The sequence below is a fragment of the Mesoplodon bidens genome (genome assembly GCF_964165515.1).
Source record: "Mesoplodon bidens genome assembly, chromosome: 17".
Lineage (NCBI taxonomy): Eukaryota > Metazoa > Chordata > Mammalia > Artiodactyla > Ziphiidae > Mesoplodon > Mesoplodon bidens.
The window spans coordinates 1,739,913-1,765,567 of NC_138174.1; the positions used below are offsets into that span (position 1 = coordinate 1,739,913).

At 50.6% G+C, this 25,655-nt stretch overlaps 1 protein-coding gene across 1 annotated transcript; it reads left to right on the forward strand.

The window, feature by feature from the left end:
* Nucleotides 1–266: 266 nt before the first annotated feature.
* On the forward strand, nt 267–25,341 carry FGF9 (fibroblast growth factor 9). Its single transcript, XM_081214591.1, has 3 exons — nt 267–601; nt 8,582–8,685; nt 25,073–25,341. Exons 1-3 carry the CDS (start codon nt 325–327, stop codon nt 25,316–25,318), a joined length of 627 nt encoding a protein of 208 aa, XP_081070717.1. The 5' UTR covers nt 267–324; the 3' UTR covers nt 25,319–25,341.
* The last annotated feature ends 314 nt before the right edge of the window (nt 25,342–25,655 follow it).

Below are 25,655 nucleotides of genomic sequence, written 5' to 3' on the forward strand. Positions count from 1 at the left end.
TTACGGTCGGATGGGATGAAGACCTTCCTGCCTGCTGAGAGCCGGGGAATCTATCTGTAGAGATACATAGATACCTTTATCAATATGTCAGTGTGTGAGTATAAAGTGGTGGCTTCTTAGACTATCCGTGGTTTGACCTTGAACCTGTGCCAGTGAAACAGCAGATGACTTTTATTTATCCATTTAATGGATTGAAGAAAAGGACCTTTTTTCTCTCTCTGCAACTGCAGTAAGGGAGGGGAGTTGGATATACCTCGCCTAATAGCTCCTGGGTTGGCACCATCATTATTGTTTATCGCTGTGCTCCGAAAGCCGAGTCTTCTGATGGCTCCCCTAGGTGAAGTTGGGAACTATTTCGGTGTGCAGGATGCGGCACCGTTTGGGAATGTGCCCGTGTTGCCGGCGGACAGCCCGGTTTTGTTAAGTGACCACCTGGGTCAGTCCGAAGCAGGGGGGCTTCCCAGGGGACCTGCAGTCACAGACTTGGATCATTTAAAGGGGATTCTCAGGCGGAGGCAGCTCTACTGCAGGACTGGATTTCACTTAGAAATCTTCCCCAATGGTACTATCCAGGGAACCAGGAAAGACCACAGCCGATTTGGTAGGTACACCATTAACCCTTTACTGTCCGTGCTGGCATGTTCGGATTGTAACTACCGAGAAGGTGGCTGGGCGGGGGATGCGGGAAGGGGTCTCTCCCTCTCTCTGTCTCGGTCTGTCTCTGTCTTGCTAGCTCAAGGGGGGTGGGGGTGGGGGGAGGGAAGCCTCCGGAATTGCAGATCTGCCGCTGGCACTGATGCGGGTCTACATTGAAAGGCTTTTTTTTTTCTTTGTAAAGGAGGGCATGATTTATAAATATAACACAAGCCCCTAGTTCTTTTGCATCAGATACACGGGAAGATCGGGTTTAGGAAGTTTCTTTTGAATGGACTGATTCCACGAGTTTAAAGCTTTAATGATTAACTACTGAGAACTTAAAATGCATTTTCATGAAGGCAGTGGTTAGCATCTTGTGTCAAATGAAGTTTTTGCCCTTTCCCTTTTTTCCTTCAATAAGTATCCTGCTTGAATTTTAAATTAAGCGTGTTGCTTATTCCCACCGTGAGGGTCTGGAACCCTTTAGGCGAAGGTTGCTGATTGTTCTGTTGGGAAGAGGACTAAAGTCGTATTTTAGACTCTGGGCTGCAGGGGCAGAGGCACTGGGGGAAAATGACTTGGGAAGGGCCAGGGCGCTCACCAGGGGCGTTTGTCCTTCCAGCCACGAGTTATTCCCTGTGCTCTCTGTAATTTCCATGGCGTGCAGCCCTGTGTGGCTCTGGTGTGAGTGTGTGCGCCCGTGCAAAAGCTGCGAGCTAATTTTAAAGGGCATTCCGAGGATTTCATTTCCCGAGGAGGGTATTTGTGACTCAGCATGGATGGCTGCAGACCCGAGGGCTGGTGACTGCCCCCTTTAGTGAGTGCACACACGTGCCTGCTGGGCCACCCTGAGCCCGACAGCAGCGACTCGGCGAGCACAGTCCCGGGGTGCGGGGAACTGATGGTGGAGGGGCGACTCGGGTTTTTTCCTTACTTGCCAAAAAAAAAAAAAAAAAAGAAAGAAAGAAAAAAAAAAGGAGGGGGGGCATCTGGGCAACCAGACTGTTGGAAAGAGTTAACTTATTGAGTAAACCCGCCTGACAACACTTAAACTAGGTCGTAAAAACAAAGTCCTGTGGTGATTTCTCTTCCTCAAGCTTTAACGCCAGATGTTGAACATGATCTAAACTATCTGTGTAGGTTCGTGGGCCGCAGACGATGCCGGAGGTGAGGACGGTTCGGGCCTGAGACGGGGCTGGTCCCGGATGCACGAGCCCCGGGATTTTCTGCCTCGGCTCACCCCGCACTGAACCTACCGGCGTGAACGGCGGGCTGCTTCCCTTCTCTGCTTTGCAGCTTTCAGTTACGGAAACGTAGCCCCGAGAAGCGGAGGCAGCTCTGGCCGCTGCGGAGCGGGGACGAAACTTTCCTAAAGTGCTCTGTGCGGCCGCTCCCGGGGCTGCTGCAGGACCCGGGGCGGCCGTGGGCGGGGGCGCCGAGCCCAGACGGGTCCCCGGCGCGCCGGCCGGCAGGTGCCACTCGGCGGCCGCCGGCCAACTCCGCGCGGTCCTAGACGCGCTCGGGTTCGGCGTCTTGCCCCCGCCCCGCGCGCCCTCGGCTGCGGGGACCGCTGTGTCCCGGGCGTCCGGCCGGCTGGCGCGCTCCGGCCGCGCTTAGGGGTCGGGCTCCCTTTGCCCAAGTCGCGTCCCTTCGCGCTCGCCGCGTGTGAGCGCTGGTCCAGCGGATCCAGTCGCCGCCCAGGCAGCGGGGCCGCGCGCGGGGTGGGAGCTGCCGGAGGCGCGCGCGGCGGGGGACTCGGTGGCGGGGCCGAGGCCCCTGAGCCCCGTCCCGTCTCGGACCCTTCTCCCTCCTTCGACGCTCACAGCCGGGTCTCGGGAGCGGTGGGCTCGCGGCGCCGGAGGTGGGTCGGGCCGGCCGGCAGGGCGGGAGCCGCGGGGAAGGGAGGGGGACAAAGGGCGGCGCAGGCGGCGGGGGCCGCGTGCCATTGTTACCGCTCCCGAGCGGGGCCCGGCGCCCGTCTCCGCGCCCTGCGTGGCCGGGCCCCGGCCCGGGGAGCCCGCGGCGGGCGCCCGAGTGCGGCCAGCGGCCTGGTGTGCAGTCGAGCCCGGGCCGGGAGCGCCCGGGACCCGCGCAGAGAGGCGGGAGGCTCCGGTTGGGGCTCCTCCACCCCGCCCCCACCGTGGTTTTTTTTAAACGCAGTCACCTTTCGTGTAGGACGTTCGCTACACGCAGCCGAGTCATTAGGAATCCGGTGACTCCGCCACGGGAACAGAGAGGGACCAGGGTGGATGGAGGGGACCGGGGAACGGAAAGCGCGGAGCCGAGAGGCGCGCTCTGGGGTCAGCCAGCAAGGACGCTGGCACGGTGGCTGAACAGAGACCGTAAAACAAAAACCCGGCCTCGGCATCCCACCTCCGACTGCGGAGGTGACACGTCCACTCCTTGTCCGCCCGGCGCTGCCGGCGGGCTGGTAGGCGCAGTGCTGGGTGGGAGGCCGGACAGCGAAAGCCCGGCCCGGGGTGGGGGCCCGGCCCGAGCTCGGGGGTCGGCCGGGAGCTGGCTGCCAGGGAAGGGGCGCGCCCGGCGCTCGCCGCGCCCTCACCCGGGTTTGGATGCGGCTGAGTGGGTGGTGTGCGCAGTGGGGGCGGGGAAGGAGGGCGAGACGGGAGGCTTATTTCAGCTTCCATCCGGTGGCAGGGAGGAGCGCCCCCGGGGTGACAGCAGTGCCGCGGTCTCCCGCTGCGGCAGGTCCCAATATTAGCAACCTCTGCAGCGCCCCGCGGCCGAGCTTCCCACCCTGCCTCCCGGCCCCGCCCGGGGCGCCGGAGGCGGCTGGTGGGCGCTAGGACCCGGGGCGGGGCTGCGGCCGTCGCACCTGGCGCTCCCGCCCCCGCCCCCCCGCCTCACCTTGGGCCCTCCCCCTCCCCCGCGTGCGCCCCCCTCCTCGCCCGCTGCGCTCTGGGGACTTCGAATGCACCCCCGGTTTCTCTTCCGAGTCCATAGGAAAGAGTAGCTGTGGGTAGGGGCGAGGGGGGTTTGCACCCTGATTAAAACAGAAGGTGCCTTTTCTACCTGAAATGGAAAGGCAGGAGGAAGCGTGCGGGGAAAATGACGTGCTACCCCCCCGCAGCCGCAGGTGACCGCAGCTGCTGGCAAGCGTGGCGGTGGCACTGCGGCGGTGGTGCGGGTCGTGGGGGGGGGGACCTTACTGCTGTCCCAGCAGGAGCCGCGCGGTTGACAACTTAGGTGGGACCTAGAGGGAGCTCTTTGTTTTCCTTTCGGGGGTGCTGGCGTGGAGCTGAGGCCCAGCCTGGAGAAAGGGAACCGGGACTCGTATCTCTGGGTGATAGGCCACGGGAGCCAGACGGTTCGTTTCCTTTTTTTTTTTTTTTCCCTCTTTAGAGCACTTGCTAGACGGAAAAAGTGAGCAGAAAATCAATTGAGGAAATGGTAATGTGGAATAATAAAGAAGTGAGCGTCGGGCCTGATCCGTTATTTGACTTGGCACGAGGAGCCTGAGCGGGGTGACCCCGGCCTGGTGCGGAGATGCCTGCGTCCCTGCCGGGCGTCTTCCGGCCCAAGTGCAGCTCTGCCAGGCCACCCGCATCAGTACCAGGGCTCCCCGCTGGGGCGGCCGGGTCCAGGGGTCAGGTGAAGTTGTACCAGAGCGGAGAAACATGATAACAGTATGCTTTAAAAAGAAAGAGGTTCAAAAAAATTTTACTTCCAGGGTTTCGCACTTGAAACAATGCCGTTCTGGGTATCTGGCTCTTCAATATCTCAGTAAGGGAAAGGCTGCCTATTTAAGGAGCAGTTTTCAGGATAGCTTCAGATTCTCGAAAAATCGGTGGGGTTATGGCTCCCATTCAGCTAGTCATTTTCCACATGAACTCTGGGATTTGCTCAAGTTGCTGCAGACTCGGGCTTGCTGGGATTGGGGCTCTGAGCTGATTGATTTGGCAGCCCTGGTTCGGGATTCTCCTGGCCAGCAGGGAGCTCTGTGGGGGGGCGGGGGGTGGGCCGGCTAATCTATTTTCGAAAGCCTCGTGTCAGGCCTCTCTCCACAGTCTGCACACATTCTTGTCCTCTGAAGAATGCAGCTCTGTTAAGTGGTGTTGGGGGCTTTTAGGCTGGAGGGTTGTTTAACACGGGCCAGAGTGGAGCTGCTTGGGCTGGCCCTCCCACTTCCCATGGCCAGCGTGGAGGTGAGGCCCATGCAGCGGGGCTCTTGGGAGCTGGGCCAGCTTTGGGGTCATGGTCCACGTGAACAGAGCTTGGGGGCTGAGCACTACTACCTAGTGAGTCTGGAGCGAGGATGATGCTCTGCTGAGGTCATTTTCCTGAAGTGGTCCCAGGAACTGACCTGGCCTCTTGCGGACCACAGATGACCGTGGGCCCCACCAGACCCCGTCAGGCTTCCTGGGCCCAGTGAGTGCATCCTCACTGGAACTGTTGCCTGCCGTGAAAGGGAATCGCCAGGTGCCACTCGTCACTGACCTCACGCTTCCCAGGCCACTCCATCACTGCCCATTGCTGTGGCCTTTCTGAACTGCCTAAGAGAGTTGGGCCACCCTGGGACACGTGTGAGGGCCACACTTTAATTTCAGGCACAGCCCCGCCCTTCCCTCCCTCCCTTTCCTCCTTCTTCTCTTCCTAGCCCTTTCCTTCATTCCGTTCCTCTCCTGACGATGGTGAAGCATGTCACCGTTTCTATACAGAAGCCTTCTCCTGGGCTTTTCCTGAGCCTCACGTGCACGTGAACAGACACCGGGGGAGCGGCCCCGCTCAGATCAGTGCGGTTGTGATCACTTGCTCGGCAGTGGCTCAGGCCCAGGGAGAGGTTAGCTGACCTGGTTGAGGCTCTAGAGTTCATGGTGGACACGATGGTAGCAGGAATGATAAGGACTGCAGTCTGCGGGGGGCGGGAGCTGGTTACCAGGGGGCCAGGTCTTTGTGGCCTCGCAGCTTCGGCCCTCTCTGCACGTGAGGGAACGGCTGTGACTCAGACGTTGTGAGTTCTGCTTGTCCTCGGATCGTGAGGTGGCCTCCTAAAAAGCTGGGCTGCTCTTTCGAGGTCTCTGCTTCTCAAGGAGCTGCAGAGATAGGGGTGCTGGTTTGAGATGATGAAACCTTTTCCACCTGGGGTCCCTAGATGTAGTTCTTTCTCATGTGGAACACCCCTCGGAGGCTTGTCTCGGCCCGATTCCTTTTAGGAAGCCCCTCTGACTCTCCTTGTCCAGCCTTAGTGAGCCACCCACCCTTGGACACTGAGCGTACCCTGAACACCTGCCTCTCACCGCATTTCCCACATTGTCATTACATTTATCTGGTTATTTGTCCTTCCTCCCACTAGACAGAAAGCTCTTTGAGGGTGTAGGCTAGACCTCGTTCATCTTCATACCCTCAGAAAAGGGCATGGTGCTTGGCTTACAGTACAGTCACTCCTTAGTTTGCTGATTGAATGAGTGAGTGCGTATCTTGCTGATGCCAGAAAGAGATAACAAGATAGATATCTTACGACCTTCATTTCCAAAATGTATGATAATCATTTCGGACCTTAAGTCCTTTTAAAAAAAAACCTATGTGCACGGAGAACAACGTGTGAATAGTCTGCACACACAGGTGCCCACCTTCCCAAGTTCTGTGTGACGAGGGCACGGTCCCCGGAGCTCACGTGCCCCTCACTTCCTCTGCTTCTAGTCCTGCGCGCTGGGCCTGCAGAGTCTCACCTGGGTAACATCTTCCAGTCACTAGTGAGGGAATAACTATATAAAAGTGGTACAGAAATCACGGGTCCGTGAGAAAAGGTAAAAGTGATGGGAAGGTGTACCAATCAGTAAGGACCTAGGCTCTGGAGTCTGATTGCTTGGGGGCAAGTTACCCTTGAACCTAGTGTCCCCACGTGTCATCTGGAGATTAGCATATGGTAATGCCTAGGGCTGTTCTGAGGGCCGAATGACATCAGGCCTCTCACTGGGCACAGACTAGATGCTCGAGGAGTCCGGTTGTTACGATAGTCGCTGTTGATATTATTACTTCTGATGCTCCGCTGACCAGCCAGTTACATGGTTTTGCGAGATCACGTGCACTTATTTTTTCTTAGGTCTGATGGGCAATGTCAGTTAATAGTCTCAGAGCTGCCTCCTGCTTAGGGAAAAGAGAAGGATCATCAGATACCCTCTTAGAAGGTGCAAGTATTGTTTATTTTAGTTTTATGACTTTCAGTTTTATTGACATGGTGTATTAAATCGGTCAGATGCAAAGGGGCCAAATGTTTTCATTTTACAATGAAAATTGGACATTAATGAATTCCTTATACTATTTCAGGATAACTATGACATATTGTGTGTTTTCAGGTAGCTAAGAAGAGATTCACATGTGTGTGACTCCTATAGTAATAAAAGGCTACAATGTAAGTTATTTTTAATCATAAGGGTTAGACGTAGTATAATGAAATAAAATGATTCATCAATAAGGGCGTGCATCTCACAAGAAATTACTCTCATGGAACTACTGCCTTATTTGTCTTTCCATTTGGTTTGTGAGGTAGGGATGGCTGGTAATGAACTTATTTCACATGTATTTTTCACTAGAGAGTCACAGGTTATCAGATCCAGAAGGCAATTAGTAACTTCTCTTTATATTTATTCACACACTACTTCACATTCTGTTAAAATACATAGTTGTGCAGGTCCAGATAGACATTCTGTAAACTGTAAGCTCAAAATATTTGTTGCATTTTGTGCTTATAACAGAATTAAGAATACCTCTTTATAAGAAATCTCTTTCCCTTTGTCCATCACCTTGGAACCTTTGCTTTATTAGATTTATGTAGTTCACATCTTCTTGTGATTGCAACACAATCTATTTTGTGAGAGTTGCAAAATTAATTGTTTAAAAATACATGTAAGTGCTTTTCTATGAGTCACATGAGACTGACTCTAGCCCAGGGTTACCCTTAGTGTCTTTCTAAACTCTTAAATGTAAGTAAATTTTTTAATATTTGGAGATATTTTTAAAACAACTCAATATTTTGTGTGTGTTAATACAAGGTTTACACGAAGTGTAGCACTTTAAGACAAAATGGAAAAAATGGCTGAGCACGAGTGATATTAGCGTCGTCCCCATATACCATTGGGTAATCATGTTAAAACAACAATATGGTTATAGAACCTGGAACTGCTGTTGTATGACCACACAATTCTGGGTTTATGCCCAGCTTAGGTATTGTTATTCTTAGGTAAGCAAGGTGAAAGGAGGAAATAAAAGAAGATCGTTATGTTGATTTGATTTTGGGATGTAGTATTCCATGCCTATTTTAAATCAAGAGCATTTTTGGAATCAGCATTTTTCCCCCCAGAATATTGTGTTATCTTAATTGCTTATCTATCTCTTTGGGGCTTAGATAAGCACAGTGAAAATCAATACTTTGTTTAAGCAGAAATATTTGGGATATGTGTGGGCTTTTTAGTTTTCCAGATGGAGCTCAATACAGTTATACAAGAGAGAACTGGATAACTTTCGGTGTAAACCAAACAAGTCTTTGGTTGGCATCTACTATTCTTATTATGAGGGGCATAGACCCTTCTCTGAATAGAACTTTTTTTTCCAATCCATGGCCATACACATATACTTAATTTCACATTTTTGAAGTGGAAGTAAGTTTTCTCATACATTATACTCTTTTAAGTTAATTAGAACATGTGCATTGGTTTACTGACATGTCACTTCTCACCATATCTATGTAAATGGTAGCTTTTTTACTTAAAAATATTTTGTTATGTGTCACGTCGATAAGTATTTTTGTCTCGTTACTGTAAGATAAAATTTAGTTGAAAAATCAATTCTTTGGGGCAGTGGTTTTAAGAGAAGACACTTCTCGAGTGAAGGTGCGGCCCTCCTCTTAGATGCTCCCAGGGATGTGGACGCTCCAGGGGAGATACTCTGTGCTCTGACCTGTCTCCCTCTGCTGTTGGTCTCACAGGCATCCTGGAGTTTATCAGTATAGCAGTGGGCCTGGTCAGCATTCGAGGCGTGGACAGCGGACTCTACCTCGGCATGAATGAGAAGGGGGAGCTGTACGGATCAGTAAGTACCTGAGAGACCTTGCCCGCCTTCCTGGCTCACATTTGCTGGGAACTGCGCTTTCTCGAGCTTATAAATAGAAATGAAGCAGTGGTGGGAGGGGGAGTGTAGGTTTCCACTTTTTGAAGAAGACCACTTCATTTTTATTAATAGATATCAGCCCTGGATCTTCACGAGACCAAAGTTTCTAAGCAAATGCTTTATTTATATACCAAGCCATTTTCATTGTCAAGGAAATAAAAAATTCACAACTGTGAAAAATCCCATCTTCTTGTATTGAATGGGAGTTATTTTTGAAACAAATTGAAATGATCTTCTTCCAAGCTTTGCCAAGCATTGTAATTAAAACTAGAAATAGACCATGCAGTGAGTATAAACCCTTTCTCTGAGCTACATAAAATTTTCATTATGTAGAGAGAGAAGGGAGATGGAAATTTTTGTCAGATATTCTTGTAGGTGAATAAGAATATAAAAATATAATAATTATTTGCGAGTGTTATGAGTTTCTTCCTTCCCCTGTCTTACTTCCCATCTCCACTGGGTCGTAAGCTCCTTGGGTGAGGCAAAGAAGAGCGCTCACTGTAGCCCGCCAGGCACGGTTCTAGGTGCCAGGGTTGGGGGGGCAGAAATGAACAAGAGCCCCCCGCTTCTGCTTTGAGAGGAGGGGCAGACTTTGTATCTCTTTACTGCACAGTAGGAACTTGATACATTTTTGCTAAAGGTATGAGTGTGAATACTGGGTTATCCGTTACTGTGTATAACTTGAGTTTTCAACAAAAGCTTTGTAGTGAAGTCAGCCTTTAGTTTCTTTTTTTTTTTTTTTTTTTTTTTTTTTTGCGGTATGCGGGCCTCTCACTGTTGTGGCCTCTCCCGTTGCGGAGCACAGGCTCCGGATGCGCAGGCCCATCGGCCATGGCTCACGGGCCCAGCCGCTCCGCGGCATATGGGATCCTCCCAGACCGGGGCACGAACCCGTATCCCCTGCATCGGCAGGCGGACTCTCAACCACTGCGCCACCAGGGAGGCCCCAGCCTTTAGTTTCTTGTTGCCATTATTGGTGGTCAAATGGGGATTTAATCCATATTATCTGCAATATGAGAACTTTGGCTAGAATCTACAAAAAGCTGAAAATTAAAAGACGCTCAGGATGGGAGAGGTTCTGGAGTCCTCTGTTGGCAGAAACGAAGGGCATTTTTATGTAGAATCAGGAGAAAGTTTTTCTAGATATCCTCTGTTTTATCCATATACTAGTAAATACACACACACACATACACGCGCGTGCGCACACACACACACACACACAAGGGTTGGGAGTAGTCTCCAACTTCTACTCAGAAACTCCAGGAGACAATAAATGGTATAGTTTGAATATAACACCCACCATTTTTCATGACACAAGGATGGTTTTTCTGCTTTGGTAAAATTTGAATGTAAGATTGATTGATTTTGTTAGACGTTTGTCTTTTAAAAAAGTGCTTCCTTGAGAGAATGGATTATTTTAAAATAGGTTTTTAAGCATAGGATTGAGTTTAGTTTTTAAACACAGTTCTTGGTCTAGGTGAAGTTATTTACTTCCTAAATTATCTTCGTCAACGCTTTTAAGTGCAAAGATTCAAGATGTAAGGAAGCTTTTAGATTTTTAAAACATGAAGTGATGTTCTCCTTTGGTCGCCCCTCACTTTTTCCTTCACTTTTAGGTCCATAACGTGGATTTAATTAAATCAGTCATAGTTGGGCTCAGTAGAAGGCTTTCTGTGTTGGGTCGCAGTCTGACCTTTTGTGGGTGGGGTGGAAGGGACTGTAGTTTATCACCGTGATGTCCAGATTTTTTGAGTGTGGATCTCAACACTGCATCTTAAATTATTTGAAAATTGCATATGGACCGCGTAGTTCATATATGTTACGTTATTTTATAAAACACGCCTTCAGGCAAAGTGTTTTGAAGGCAGCGATGAGTGAGCAGACCGAGGCCATGCTGCTTGTCCTCAGCCCTCGGGCCACGCGGACAGCCGTTGCTCTTCTGCGGACACTTGCGGGCTGCTGGGCCGCGCGGTCGGGTCCCCCCTCCCCCCCACCCCGCTGTCCCCCCCACCCCCCGCACTGTGCCCGCGGAGGCAGCCTTCTTTCTTTCAGATGCGTGAAGATGCTGCCTTTTCTGCAAAACCTTCCCTACACCCCTAACTCGGACCCTAGTTTCTGGTCAGCATTTCTTGTGTTGTCCTCTGGGCCCCGGGGATGCTTTATGTGTGTTTCCGTCATCATACGAGGAATGTACACTGCCGGTGTGGCCGTGTGGCCGTGTCCCCAGCGTATCGAGGGCCTGGGCTGCAGCTTTCTTTTGAATATCGCGCCCCCCCCGCCACAGCCCGAGCCCCGCACGTGCTGGGTTGAAGCCGATTGAAGTCGTGGTTCATTCGCGGCTTCACTGGCCCTGGAGGTGCAGCCCTTGAGGCCAGCCTGTCCCTAGGGCCCTGCTGGAGGGAGGGGTCCCTCCCTGCCACCCCCGTGCTGAGCTGGGCTGTAACGCGTCATCTGAATGTCCAGCCCCAGGGGGAGTGGCCGAGTCTGGAGAAGGTGGTGTCTGGGGGAGCGTGGGGACGGGCGTCAGGACATCAGTGGGTGCCCTGCCTGTTCCTCCCATCCACGAAACCAAGGGCTGGACTTAGGTGGCCCGAACGGTTCCTGCTCTGGACCTCAGGACTCTGCAGGCTTCGCTCCCGAGCCTTGCCTGCCTGGCCCACAGGGTGCTCTATGTGCATGGTGTCATGCAGCAGTTCCGTCTGTCCCCAGCAGCCGGCCTGGTTTGTCCGTGGTCCGTACCTCATGCGGGTGTGCGGAGGCATGGGGGAGACCATCTCCTCGGTGTCCAGGAGTCACTTTCCACTGTGTTTGTGGTTGTCATCGTGGCGTGGCAGTGAGAATGGGGGGGACACCCACACGTCCCCTTTTCATCCTGATGAGATGGAGAGAAGGAAAGAGAGAAACAGGCAACGATACTGTTATTAAATACGCTCGAAACTAGCCCGAGGAGTTTGCTTGTATGAAGTTGTGTGAAGCTCCGTAAAGTGGAAAAGGTGTGTTTCTAAACATTGGGGAAAACTGGAAAAGACTGATCTCATTGGGAAAGAAGGTAAATAGATTTGGGGAAATAGCCATCACTTTTATAAAGTAAGTGAATGTGTAAATGTAGCAAAAATTAATGTAAAATGTATTTTGGGATTATTTTTCTCTTTTCATCTATGTAGATCTTTTGTTTCCAAGTTTACATTAGGATTAGATCTAAAAGGCCAGAGGTGAATGGGGTAATATTTCTTCAGAAAAATATGTGGGATTGTGACATCCTATTAAATGGTAGAAATAGGAAAAACTCTATTGCTGATGTGTATCATTATACGATTTAAGGAAAACCTGAGTTGTTCTCCGTCTGGGATGGAGTTTGATGATTGTATTCATGTGTTCATTCATCCTTGCCTCCATTCATTTGCTCATTTGTTCACAAACATTTATACCTCCCATGTGCCCAGCATTGTGCTAAGTGCATGACAGTGTAACAAATATCTCAAAATCTGGTAGGAGAAATACAAATAATTCAGTGCAATGTGAAATGCACTGTATTAGAGGAATCACAAGTATCTTGGGAGTCCATAGAGTGTTTAAATAACTGTTTGGGGAAATTGGATGGTAGCGCTTAATTGGGTCTTGAGGGATGAATAGGAGTCTCAGAAAAGGGAGGGAGACAAGGAAGGGCACATGATGTTTCAAATGTAAAAATTAGAACATCCTGCCTGGGTGGAATTTAGGGAGGGTATTAGGTCTCTCACATACACACTCATTTGGGTGCACACTTGGGCAGAGGATTAAAGTATTAGGGTATTAGTTTACATTTGTCACTTTTGTTCTTATCAAAGAGACTAGAAGTAAGGCTCAGTTACTTTTAGGGTCTTACTCTTAATTATCTGAGTGTCATCAAGATACTTCAGTGTGTCAAGAATAATTGACTGTAATAAATATATCTTTAAAAAAGAATGCCTTGAAAAAAAATTAATCTGTTTCAAGGAGCCTGCATTTAATGAGAGATATTGACCTTTTCATTAGAAAAAGGTAGCACAATCACTAAAATTGTAATGATACAGGAAAGCAGAGCATGGGATCTGTAAACGTGGTGAAAAGGATGACATGGATTTCTGGTTTGTATCCCTTTTAGCACTTACTGTATTCTGTCCAGAGTTTCCATTCCCTGTTGGTCTTTCCCACTGGATTAAGTTCTTAGGGGCCAGACTCTGTCTTTACAGTCTGTATGTTTCCTGAAGGCCCACTCTGAGTGAGCAGTTGGCACATAGGGTTTGTCACCTCAGCTATTCAGCCGGTCATCCCCTCATGGACAGCGCTACCCAGGATGTCGCTGTCCACCTGACCATCCTGGACCTCCACAGGCAGGACCCTGCTTAACTGTCATGGCTAGAGGGTAGCGGGTGGGGTGACTTGCCCCGGGGCTGGAGCTCGGGGGCCGGTGGGCCAGAGCGAGGACTCAGACCAGCTCTATGGGGCCTGGCCACCGCGCTGACAGATGTGCTACTGTTGTTCCATTTCCAGAGACACAGCTGGGCCCGATTCGGTTTATGTGAGTCCATGTAATCAGTAACCAAGGTGTGATGGATTTGGACTGTGTTTCCAGTGCAGAGGAACTTAAAAAAGCCCCAGACATTGGGGCAGTTGTCTCTACTGGGTGGACGTGTGTGAGCCAGAGCAGTTCCTTGTGCGGTGTTTCCACGTGTGCGGTGTTTCCACGTGTGCGGTGTTTCCACGTGTGTGGTGTTTCCACAGTGGGTGCAGCAGCAGGGGGCCTGAAGGACCACCCGTCCCAGGATGAAGGAGTATGTCTACCTCTGTAAGAGGAAAACGGTGAAGTATCTCAGATCCTCAGAACCCCATTTGACTTAGATTATTTTTATTATCTTATTTGAATATGTACAAACACGAACCCCTTATGCCTCTTTGGCAACTGCAATTCAAAACGTATTTATATTAAAATTCACACTGGACTATATAAGACCAATAGACTCTGAAGCAGCAGGGTGGGTCTGATGTGATGGCTGAGATGCCGCTTCAGTGTCCAGGCTTTGAGCTCGGCACACCTGTCCCCCAGGGCTCCTGGAGGAGGAGGTCCTCCCCCCATGTCTTCTGGTGCAAATTACTGGGAAGCCAGGTATCACCTGGCCTTCACCGATGTTCCAAGGATGTTGTTTCTCTTCCCAGTAGCCCTGATGGTGAGAGTAGTACTGCTTAGCGTTGAAGGTAACTTTAGACACACGCACATTCTTGGGCTGCAGTACGTGGCTATGCGCAGTCATCTGGAGGGTCTAGAGTGGCCTTAAAATGATCCCTTTACTTTTTCATGAAATGAAGGGTCAGAGAAAATGCTCTTCCAGGAAGCTTGTTGCCCCCAGATTTGGTCCTTTATCCTCCTGGGATCCCTAGGTGCCAGTTGTGAAAACGCCTGGGGCTGGGAGGCCCTGGCAGGGAGGGTCCCTGTTGTTTGCATTAGGTGCCGCGGTGCCCTTGTGAGGGGCTTTGGAACAAGCAGAGTGAATGTATGTGTTACGGAACAGGACACCGTACCCGATGGCCTGTCCACACTGGACTTAGCGGTTTGTCGTTGTGCTGTGTCAGTTCAGATGACTTTGATGGTGGACGGTCAGGCGTGTCCTGTACGTCGAGTCTCCAAGGAATGTCATTCCTGTAAAGGAAATGAAACGGGTCATTTGTGCAGTAATCTCCTCGATGGCAGGTGTGCTCTGGAAGTGGGCAGTTTTAAATAGATACTTCGGGTGATAGAGCAAGGCCTTCAATTGCTAGTGTACGTTGCCAGCGTTCAGAGGATCAAGTGGTGACTTTGAAGACAGGAGGGCAGCGCCTCAGAAGAGCATCTTCTGCTGTGTGAGCTGATTTTGTTCGTAGAGTGTCCTTGTTCTAGAGGCGATGAGAATGAGAGTTTAGTGGCTTAGCGACTTAGTCAAGGTAACACAGAGAGTACGTAAGGACTTACTATTTGAACATAGGTGAATTAGTAAACCTTGCCTGATACATAAGCATCAGTGGCCATCCATTTTTGTGAATAAAAGATATATATATATATATATATATATTTTTTTTTTTTTTTTTTTGCCAGAAATAACCTCGTATTAGAGCAGGATTGTAGTCTCCCTTCACAGATGGGACTTTGAAACAATTGTTTCTTTCTAGTAGCCTAGTTTCTATTTAGTGGTTCATTTGTTTCCTTAGCATCTATACTCCTGGCCGTTGATTAGTGGAAAATCATCTTTTAAAAAAGTATCTACTTATTTATTTGAGTTTACTTACCTTTACATTGTTAAGCATGGGAGCTGCCTCCCCTGACAGTCTGAGGTGCGTGGAAAACCTCGCAAGTTAGAGGTGGCCAGAGTCACCCAGCACAGGTCTTCGTGGGCTTCGGGGAGGGCCCGTTTTAATGGTTCGAAGCTCACGGGCGGGGCCCAGTAGACCCATGTGGCAGGGGAGGCGGGCGGGGGATGGTTCCAGTACCCGGGGCTGTGCTCAGTGCGCAGGGAGGGTCTTTCTTTAGGGTCCGGGGTCTCGGGTCCGCCCCTCCCTGAACCCCGCGCACATCGCGCCTCTTTGCAGAGGGTCGTCTGTCGGGCGCGCAGAGCCAGGCCGCTGCTTGGATGCTGGGGACGCGGGGCTTCCGCTTCTCCTTCCCACCTCCCGGCACGCTCCTTGCCACACGCGGCTCCCCTCGCTTGCACACTCGTTTGCTTTCGCAAAGCCAGGGGACGTGACTGTGTCCCTGCTCACACGGGCCGGCCCTTCCGTAGGCGTCAGGAGTACAGTTGGCCCTCGTGACTGCAGGCTGCGTGCGCGCACGTTTCCCTGCTGGCCGCAGTTGCCGCGTGACCCTGCAGTTGCGTCGCTCGCGGGCCTGCACAGGGAAGCAGAAGCCGCGTCTCGAGGGGGCAGCTCCTGGCTGAGGCCCCGTGAGGGCAGCTCCCACTGAGCAAGCGCCCCTTCTGCCACGGGTCTCACGTTTTTGTGCTTTTGGTGGTGGTTTTGCTGGTTAGAATGCCCCCGGGGCCGAGTGCCGAGATGCTGTCCGGTGTCCCAAGTGCAGGAGGCTGGGCGAGCCTCACGGGGGACGCTCGCACCTCAGAGGAGCCTCCGTCGGCCTGAGTCACTGCCTGGGTCCACGGCCAATGAAGCAACACTATTAACTTGACACACAAACAGGCGTAAAACAACATGTATTGATTTGTTGGCAAAACTGTCACGAGCAGAGGCTCACAGGACCCTAACCCTGTGTTTCCCCGGGAGCCGTGGTCCGGGCCCCGATCCACACACAACACCCCGCACAGGTAAGTGCTGTTCTCCTGGGGTGACCGTGCAGCTTTGGGGGGCAGTCAGACGTGCACACCGAGGCTTATAATTTGGTGTGATGGCTGCTGTGACACAGTTGTATACAGAAAGGCCTTGGGGAGCATGGGGGCGGGAGCTTCATCCCTGGCCTGGGAGGAGACGTCAGGATTACTCACAGAGGAGATGGAGAAAAGTAGGCAGGTGGGCTCGGGGAGGGAAAGGCTGGCGTGCAAGCAGCTTCGGGGCTGCAGGCTTTGGAGCCGTGGCTGCCGGGAGGAGCCTGATCCTGCCATGTTTACTGCCCCTCCAGCCCCAGTGGTCCTGGCTCTGCTTCTGTTTCTCTCAGCTGCCGCCAGAGGCCACGACGCTGACATTTGGAGCGTCCTCCACTGTCATCGTCATTGCCATCCGGGGGTGCTGCAGCCTTGCTGCTCCGTGTCCCGGCCCGGGAGACACCCCCTCCCAGGGAAAGCCCCACCCGCTCGCCTCCTGCCCCCTGCCCCCTGCCAGGACTGGCTTGTCCGCTGCGTGTCCGTCGACCTGGGCGCCCCGCAGCATCCTTGCAGGCGGCTGAGAAGAGTGTTTGCCTTCCCAGCACCCCGCCACCGAGGCTCCCCAAGGACGGAGATGTTCTGGCTTGGAGTGGAGCCCCGCAAAGGGCTCCGTGAATGCTCACAGTCCTGACATAAATGCATCCCCTCCTTCCTCAATCTTTTGTTGTTGTGATTTTCAGAGGGCTCTCTGCTGCAGCCTGCTTTTCCTTTGTGGGGAACCGCCCACGGCTCAGTGCAGTGTTCTGAGCTCGGACCTGCCAAGGTCACGCCAAGGGCACCCTCTCCTGTGCGTGCTGGGCTGGCTCTGCTGTGGCCGGGAGTGGCTTTGTCCGTGTGGCTGCCACACTGCCCTGCACGTGTGCACACGCTTGCTGTCCACTCCCAGCCCGAGGCTCCTCTCTGCCCCCCCACCCTCCCTCCCTCTCTTCCATTTTCCTTGTGAATCGCTGTGTGGCAGGTCGTTTTCTCTGGACCCTCTGGGGTGGCTTGTATTCCGTTTCTTTCTCTCCCTGTCTTTTGAGTAGATCTTCAGTTTGCTGTGTTTCGATGGAAGGTTCAAGCCTGTACTTGCATCCTGAAGAGTTTGAACTTGGAGCTGCAGTGAAGAGTAGGTGCAGCGCGGGGCCTGGGACGCTAGCTCCGTGGCTCGTGGGCTGTGCAGCCTTGGGCATCCTCCTCAGACTGGCTGGGCTGGGACTAGGAACCAGGGTAATGGGGACAGTGGAGACGGGGCCCAGGATGCGGCCAGCGCTGTCCTGGCCCCCGGGGCTGTGCAGCTGCTCGTTCGCCTCCTTCAGGGATAAGTGTGGCCCCAGAAGGAGACGCCTGCATGGAGGCGCACGGAAATTGTGCTTCTTGCAAGTCTGAATGCAGAAGTTAAGATTTAGGATACAGTCTGTGAAGGTAAATAAACATTTCCCTTCAGATCGAACTATGGCGCCCCTTGCATTATACTTGAAAATGTTAACCATAAAGCTTCATTTGTTAAGGTTAATTTTATACACCTTCTTCTCAAATGAAGCACATTACTTTTTTACTCACTTAATGAAATGAAAAAGTTGGACTGCCTATTAAGGACTTAGTTCCCATCGTGGTGACGGTGGGCATGATTTCTCATGCCCACATGTTGGTGAGGTCACCAGGCTGCGGCAGCACCGCAGTGGCCACCCCCGGACTCGGCGTTTCAGGGTGAAGGTGCTGTTTTGGAAGCGGCCCACGTTGGTGTATGGCTCCGGTGCCTTGGGGGAGCAGGCTGACTGGCCGATGGATGGTATGAGCTCGGATTCGTCCTGGAAGGGGGCCGTTAGCAGAGGGGCCCTGAGAGAATGGGACAGCCACCCACGTGTGAGGAAGGGACCGCAGCACCCGTCACTTTCCACGAGCGTGGGGCCATTTCTCTAGCGCAAGGCGGGGGCTGGGAGGAAGAGTTTGGTTCCAGAGAGATCTGGGCTGATGCGAGTCCAGCTGGAGTTGGTGGCGGGCAGTAGGGGGGGCCCCGGGGAGTCGAGAGGTGCCAGAGACATGCATGTGCTCGTGAGCCCACTCGGGGTTTCTCTGTGCACCTCGGAGGGGGGTGTGACTGGGTGTCTGAGAAATTCTGGAGCCCTGGTGTCGCTTCTCTTTAACCTTGCCTTTTATCTCCCTTGGGCACACGTCCAACTTTGCCTCCAGCTCTGGGCGCTCTATGACTTTGATAACTTCTTGTTTTCCTCCAGGATTTGGTTTTTCTTCCCAGTAAGTCCTCTTCGGGCAGCTGATGACGTAGGGTTTGTTGGTCAGGCAGACGTTCATTTGTGAGCTGTGTTTTTTGAGGCCAACACCGGGGGACATCCTGTCGGTCTCCCAGGGAGGGAAGGAGGGACCCCTTGTGCCGAAGCTGTGTCTTCTTCCCCATCCTTTCTTCCCCGAAACAGCAGCCTCCCCGCTTGGCTGCTTCTGGAAGCATTACTTAGCTCTCCGTCTCTGCAGAGGTAATGGAGGATGAACATCTGGGCGTGTTTCTTCCCTTATTTTCCAGCAACGCTGCAGCTTCTTTTCCATTTCCTGGTCAGTGCGTCCTTCCCGAGTCATTGTGGGTGGCTAGGCCTCCACACTGGATGCTCCAAGGCCGGATCATTCGGCCTTAGACTCAGAGAGACCGTGGACATCCCTGAGTCCAATCTCCTCTCTTCACAGAGAAGGAGCTTGAGGCCCAGGGTGGCTAATCAACCCCATTGTGTGTGTGTCTGTAGGAGGTTGACATTCCTTTACCATAGAAATTCCGTGAATCTTTTAGTTCTTCAGAAATTGCCTTTGCGCTTACTTTACCATTATCTTTGTTAATCTTTCAGTTTGTCTAATTTTATTTCTGCACTCAAGGCCTGAATTCAGCCTGCTTTGTCTACCATAGAAGATCTCTGGTACGTGTTTCTGTTTTGATTCTCCCTCCTGCGGTGCGCCTGCTGATTATCCTGCAGACAAGGTGGTTGGGTTCCAATGTCTCTGCCTGGTGTCCTTAATAATAGGAATTATTTCCTTCATTCCACCTCCCAGCCTTGAAGCTGCCCACTTCTCCTCCATGGTCTGTGCTTCTACTTTCAGGTTTTACAAAGAGTAATATTTAGCTTGAAGTTTTTTCAGCTTTTGCAAATCTGATGTGCATTTTAAGTGGTCACTGAATGACTTACTTCTCTTATCAGATGATCATTTATGATAAGAAATGTTACCTGTGCTCTAGGACCCTAAGAGAAACTGCACAAACTTTTCCTGTAGGGCTCTCGGCAGAAGCACCAAATGTGCATAGTCTACCCATTGGCAGAAGCAAAACTATTTCATAAAGTGAATATTAAACTTCTCCGCTTGAATTCTGTTCAACCTTGGGCAGGATTTTCTTTCCCCTGTGGGGCTCCACCTCTGAACATATATTGCAAGTTTATGAGCTCACTTGATTTGCTAAACAAATGTCCGTTTCTAGGGTGGCTGCTAACGACAGCCTCTAAGTTGTCTGGTCTGCCCTGTGGTCCACGCGGCGGGCTCTGTCCTTGGCTGTGTGGTGGGTACCACGTGGCTGGTGAGCCCACGCCATAGGAGATGTCCAAGGCCGGATCACATTCAGACTGGGCCCTACCTTCGAGTCCACAGGTACACCTAAGTATGCAGCTTCTGGAGCGAAGCTGAATTCTGTCTTTTCTTGTCTGGTTTGGTGGGGGAGGAGTGGAGAGAACGTAGGAATTCGTACCTTTTTGTGTATTTGATGAGACAGACGTTGCCCGCCCACTTGCTTCGTTTGTGTACGTTGACCAGACACGACTGATTCAACTGTTCCCACAATTCCAGTGACAGTTTTGATGGCCAAGATCATGGGTGTAAAAGCAGGCCCATGGGAATGTTAGGGATTTTAAAGAGGTTTTGAAAAATAGGCCTTGAGTGAGGCGTGTTGAGGGCTTAAGGGGGCTGGATCTGAATGGAGCTTCTAATGAAATGAGAAATAGTGCCTTCCTGCCTGTTCTGTGTGTTTGTTGCTTTCTGTTGGGGGACTTCTCCCAGGAGAGAAGCGTTAAAATACCTAGCTTCTTATGAATGATCCTTTCGTCATTCTATTTAATCACCCCGATGCTTGCAACAATTCCCATTAAGACTTTACTGCTAGATTATGAATGAGGAAGGTACATCTCTACGAGTAATTGTAGTTAAGGGAGGGGTAGACGGTGGGCAGAGAACGAGCGGTTACATCAAATCAGTAGCTTACAAAAGGTTGGGGAACTCTATCAAGGCGGTTTCTGACCTTGGGATTTATGTGTTGTGAGTTTATGCAGGGAGGTCAAACAACCCATTGAGTTGAACACAAGCAACCATTTGGATGGTATGGTTAAAGCTACACCATATGTTGATATGTATAAAGATGGAAATCATGTTTTAAAATAGCAGCATAAGTCTATACATTTTCAATGAGGACTCGAATCTCAAATTTTGAAAACTTCTGATTTCAGTTTTTAAATGGGTACAGATAGGAATCAGGCATGGTAACGCCCATGTGGATTACACATTTTCCAATTGTCAAATAGTTAAGACTAGTGTCCATATGAGTTTATGTCGTATAACATTCCTAAACATTCTCTGGGGTATACTATAATTTTCACATTATTATCTCATACTTTGGTTTTAATAGGATTGGTAAAAGTTTTGAAGTTTTAATTTCAGTTTTTCCCACTGCTCAGAATTTGATGATATAAAATGAAAAGGGGTTTCCATAGTTGCTGACATTCACCAGATTTTGTTCCAAAGCATGGGCTTTAGGAGACTTTTGAATTAAATCCACATTCTCCACCCAAGCTGAGTGACATAATCCAGCAGTTCAAAGATAGGTATGCCATAAACAGCTATAGTTAAATAATCCCCTCAAAAATATTAAAACATGGAAATACAATAAAAGAAGAATTGATCACTTTATAGTGGAATACTCTATAAACTGTCTGCATTGGAAACATGTGGCGAGTTTTAAAACATCTGAGTTCTATAATTCTAAAGTGTATAGTTTATTTGAAGGCAGAAACTGTTCCTTCTCCTCTGTGTATATATAAGAATACAGCTTAATATATTTTTTTGCTATCCCAATTTGCATTCACTTTCTTATTTTTAATTTAGAGAAATCACTTTGGAGTACAAATATGTAACATAAATATATTCACCTCAACTAAATATTTTATCGCTAAGTACTAAAGTCTAATCGTAAAGAGATTAATTCTGTAAATCTTGCTGCTTTGTCTACCTTTGTCTGAAACAAAAATCACACATTAACATAAACCCAAATAGCAAGAAGAAATTATTTGAAAGCATATACATGGTATAGAAAGGTATCAGGGTCTTTAATTTTTATGATCATTTAAATTAAAAAAAATTTTTAAGGTCTGCAGGTTTATCTGAGTGGCATTATACCCCTTGTGTAGTTATTACAGGAGCTGAACTGGATCAGGGGTTTTGCAAGGTAATGTCTGCACGGCCTCATTTAACTCGTTAACTGAGGTTATCCAACCCTCCCGTGAAGGAGAGGACTGAGCTTGTAACCATCACAAAAGCTGCTGTCTGTAGATGACACTGTTATACGTGGAACAGTTCACTTAATTTTCCGTGTTGCCTAGAGCATTATACTGTGTGTGTAAACAATGTTACAGCAGCCTCGTAAGGGGAACAGAGCCGTGTTTGCTGAGCAGTGAAAAGGTTAGTTCAGTTTCTTACCTCGTTCGACTTTTTAAAAAAGGTTGTTTTTCTTTCTTCGCAAACTGACAATACCCCCAAAACATGTGAATTGAGGCTCATCTTCAATACTGGACTCATTAGTGTTTCAGTCTTAGCGTGCAGCGTCCACTGCAGAATTCTGTGCGTACGCTCTGTTTTCTCTCCACCTCCACCCGTTCCTCCCGCAAAATGAATAGTGTTTTTTTAAAAATTGCATTTTGAGGTAAAGAAGAAAGGCAGCACGTGTGATTGTCAGAATCAGAGGGGCTGCACCGAGTTCCGGAACGTGGTCCGTGGAGCCCCCCGCCCGGCCCTTTGGAAGGGGCCTCGGAAGTCCCTGGACGGACGGGGTGTCCGGAGGAACCCTCCATTAGTGAGAAGTGGAAGGTGCGGGGTCTGGGGCCGGTGACCTCCCTTGCAGGCCCCCCTGTCCCGGGCATTTTCCGGGGAAAGTTGCAATACCTGTTGGCTGAGGTTGGCTCCAGTTCTGAGAGGTTCTGAATTCATGGTTCTGACGTGCCCCCACGGTGACTGGGGGCGTGTCCTGGGCCCCGGGTGCCGATCCCCGGCCGCGCACCTGTGATGGCCTCGCCTCAGGTGCTGGCACTGACCTGCTCCAGGTGAGGCTGCCGGAGCAGGGGCTGTGGCTCCAAAGCCAGGCCCCTCATGGTGTGCAGGCCCTGCAGGTGCGACTTGTATACAAAGCAGATAGAAGCTGGGGCAGACCTTGGGGTCCAGAAGGGGGAGAGCCTTATTTATTTATTTTGTTTTTCCGGTACGCGGGCCTCTCACTGTTGTGGCCTCTCCCGTTGCGGAGCACAGGCTCCGGACGCGCAGGCTCAGCGGCCATGGCTCACGGGCCCAGCCGCTCCACGGCACGTGGGATCTTCCCGGACTGGGGCACGAACCTGTGTCCCCTGCATCGGCAGGCGGACTCTCAACCACTGCTCCACCAGGGAAGCCCGAGCCTTATTTTTTAAACCAAGTATCTGTCAGGTAAAGTGATTTCCTGCTGAGAAAAAGAAAGCTTAATTTGAATTGTTTTTTCATCTCCTTGGTAGAACTGAAGGCTCTACAATACCCTACTTCGGTCCACCTTTATTAAGTAGAAAATAAATGAACATCGCTTGTTTAGAAAATTTACTTAATCACTACAAACTCAAACCAGACATTTTAAGCCAGGAATAATCTTGTCTGTGGGGAGAATATTTATTGTACGGATGGACGTAAAGTCTGAAATAGCTGTTAAAGTCTTTAACACACTATTTTAATTTTGTCCGCTTTAATGGAGGTGAAACAGAAATCAGGTTCAGCCTGGTCTCCCCAGCACAGGGGGTTTCCTCTAGGTTTGCTTGTGGAGGGAGGGGAGGGGCTTCTCTGCTAGCGCCCAGGTGAGGGGGGCTGCAGGTGCCACTCGCCCCCTGCAGCGCACCTTGTCCCTATAAACCCAGCATCAGCTGTCCAGAGTTTCCCCATCATCCTGTCCTGCTCGATGCTTTTGGTTGCTGTTGTTGCTTTCCGTTGTTTCAGCTCGCTTAGCAGAGACTGGTCCAAGGAGATAAGATTTTGTTACCAACCTGCTCAGGACATTTTGATCACCTAGAGCAGCGGTCCCCAACCTTTTTGGCACCAGGGACCAGTTTCGTGGAAGACAGTTTTTCCACGGATTGGGCGGGGCGATGGTTCGGGAGGTGATGCGAGCGACGGGGGCGGGATGGGCAGCGGCAGATGAAGCTTCGCTGGTCGCCCACCGCTTGCCTCCTGCTGTGCAGCCAGGTTCCTAACAGGCCGCGGACCAGTACCGGTATCGGTCGGTGGCCGGGGGTTGGGGACCCCTGACCTAGAAGAGCAGCTCCCAGGAGGTGCGGGTCCCCTGTGTTTCCGGGTGGTTGAAGCCTTCCGTGAACGGAGGAGTGATGTGGGGAAGCCAGCTCACGCTGGCCGCTGGTTTTCAGCATCCTCAGCTTGACACGCCCCCCCGGCCCCACCCTCGCTCTCCCGACGCGACCACGGCAGCTGGAGATGATGCCTTCTGCTCGGCTGGCTGTGAATCAGTGCACTAAGTTGTGTCCTCAAGTGTGTAACTGTGCGTGGACATGTATTTGTAGGTTTTCTTATTTACGTAAGGGGCCAGGTGGGCAAGAGCAAGGGGAATGTTTTCAGAAGTCATTTTGGTGTTTCTTTTTTAACACTGCCATCTGGGAAGGTGCTGATCTTAAAGTTTCCGCGTGGTGAGAAGAGCAAGAAGCTGGTCCACCCCACCGCCTCACTTCTCCAGGCGCAGCTAGAAGCACCTGTTTGTGCCTGGAATGAGTTCACGGTTTGGGGTGTGATGTGTGCATCGCTTCTGGTCCTTACTGCCCTCGAGACAACGCGGCTGCAAGGGCCCTAGGTTATGGGGTTCCAGGGAACCCAGGCTTTCATAAAGCTCTGGTGGAGGGTGAAGTGTAATACATTTATGAAAATGTGGAACCTTTCTGCTTTTAAACAGGGGGGAGTGTGTGGTGGTTCTTCTAAGTTCAAGGAAACAGGAGGGCTAGGATGTTTGTCTTTACTTCTTTGTACCCAGGGAGACCCAGACCTGATAGAAAGCATCGTATCTCGAAATGTGGACCAAAGAGTGGCTGCATCAGAATTCCACAAGGCCTGTTCAGAATGCGTATTTCCAGACTTTCTGGATCAGAATTTTAAAAGGTTGGGGATTGGAAACTTACACTTAAAAAAAGCATCCCAAAGTGATTCTTCTGCACACTGAGGTTTGAAAACCACTCTTCTAGTGTAATGAATAACCTCCACTGCTTCAAAGGGCAGAAAATCTCTGACGTCACTGGTGAGGTTGGTCTGTGTACCGAGGACTTTACGAAAAATACGCTGAAGATGAAGCAGCACTCTGAGACTCTTTCTTCGAAAAGGCCCTCCCCCCAGGATGGTCACCATCCTAACTGCTGTGGTGAAAATGGGAACAGCTCATGGCGTTAGCTGCCTTTGCCTACTGACTCATTCAGATAATTGGCATGTGGAAAAGTTTACCTAGAAAAAATTAGACTCTTTTGTGCTTTAATCATTATGAAAAAAAATTAGGAGGTAGTTAAATTTATAGAGGTAAGCAGTTTTTGCAAAGTGCACTTAAAGTGGGTTAAAATTGGTATTTTGTCACCAGTTATGTGATGTCACAATTGCTTTCAATACGGAAAGGAGCTAATTTTTGCAAAATATTTGCTTTTGTTTTTTAACAGGAAAAACTAACCCAAGAGTGTGTATTCAGAGAACAGTTTGAAGAAAACTGGTATAACACGTACTCCTCGAATCTGTATAAACACGTGGACACTGGAAGGCGGTTCTATGTCGCGTTAAATAAGGACGGGACCCCCAGAGAAGGAACGAGGACTAAACGGCACCAGAAATTCACACATTTTTTACCCAGACCCGTGGACCCCGACAAAGTACCCGAACTCTATAAGGGTATCCTAAGCCAAAGTTGACAAAGACCGTTTCTTCACTTGAGCCCGTACACAGTAACCACTCTAACGGCTTCACGCGGTGGGTCTTACTGATTTGCTGTGTCATCACATCAGCTCCACTGTTGCCAAACTTTGTCGCATGCATGGTCTGACGGAGGCGTGGAGGGGACATGCTGATTTTGTTCTCCAGGCTCGTCCTCTCTCGGGACCCCCTGCCCACTGCTGCCGGGTGGGTGGTGAGCAGAGGGCAGGAGGCCGCAGGGTGAGGGGGTGAGTGGGGCTGCAGAGAGGAGGGAGCAGAGAGGACCAGCCGATGCATGTGGGGATAGACGCGCTTTCCCGTCCGGTCTCTTGTCCT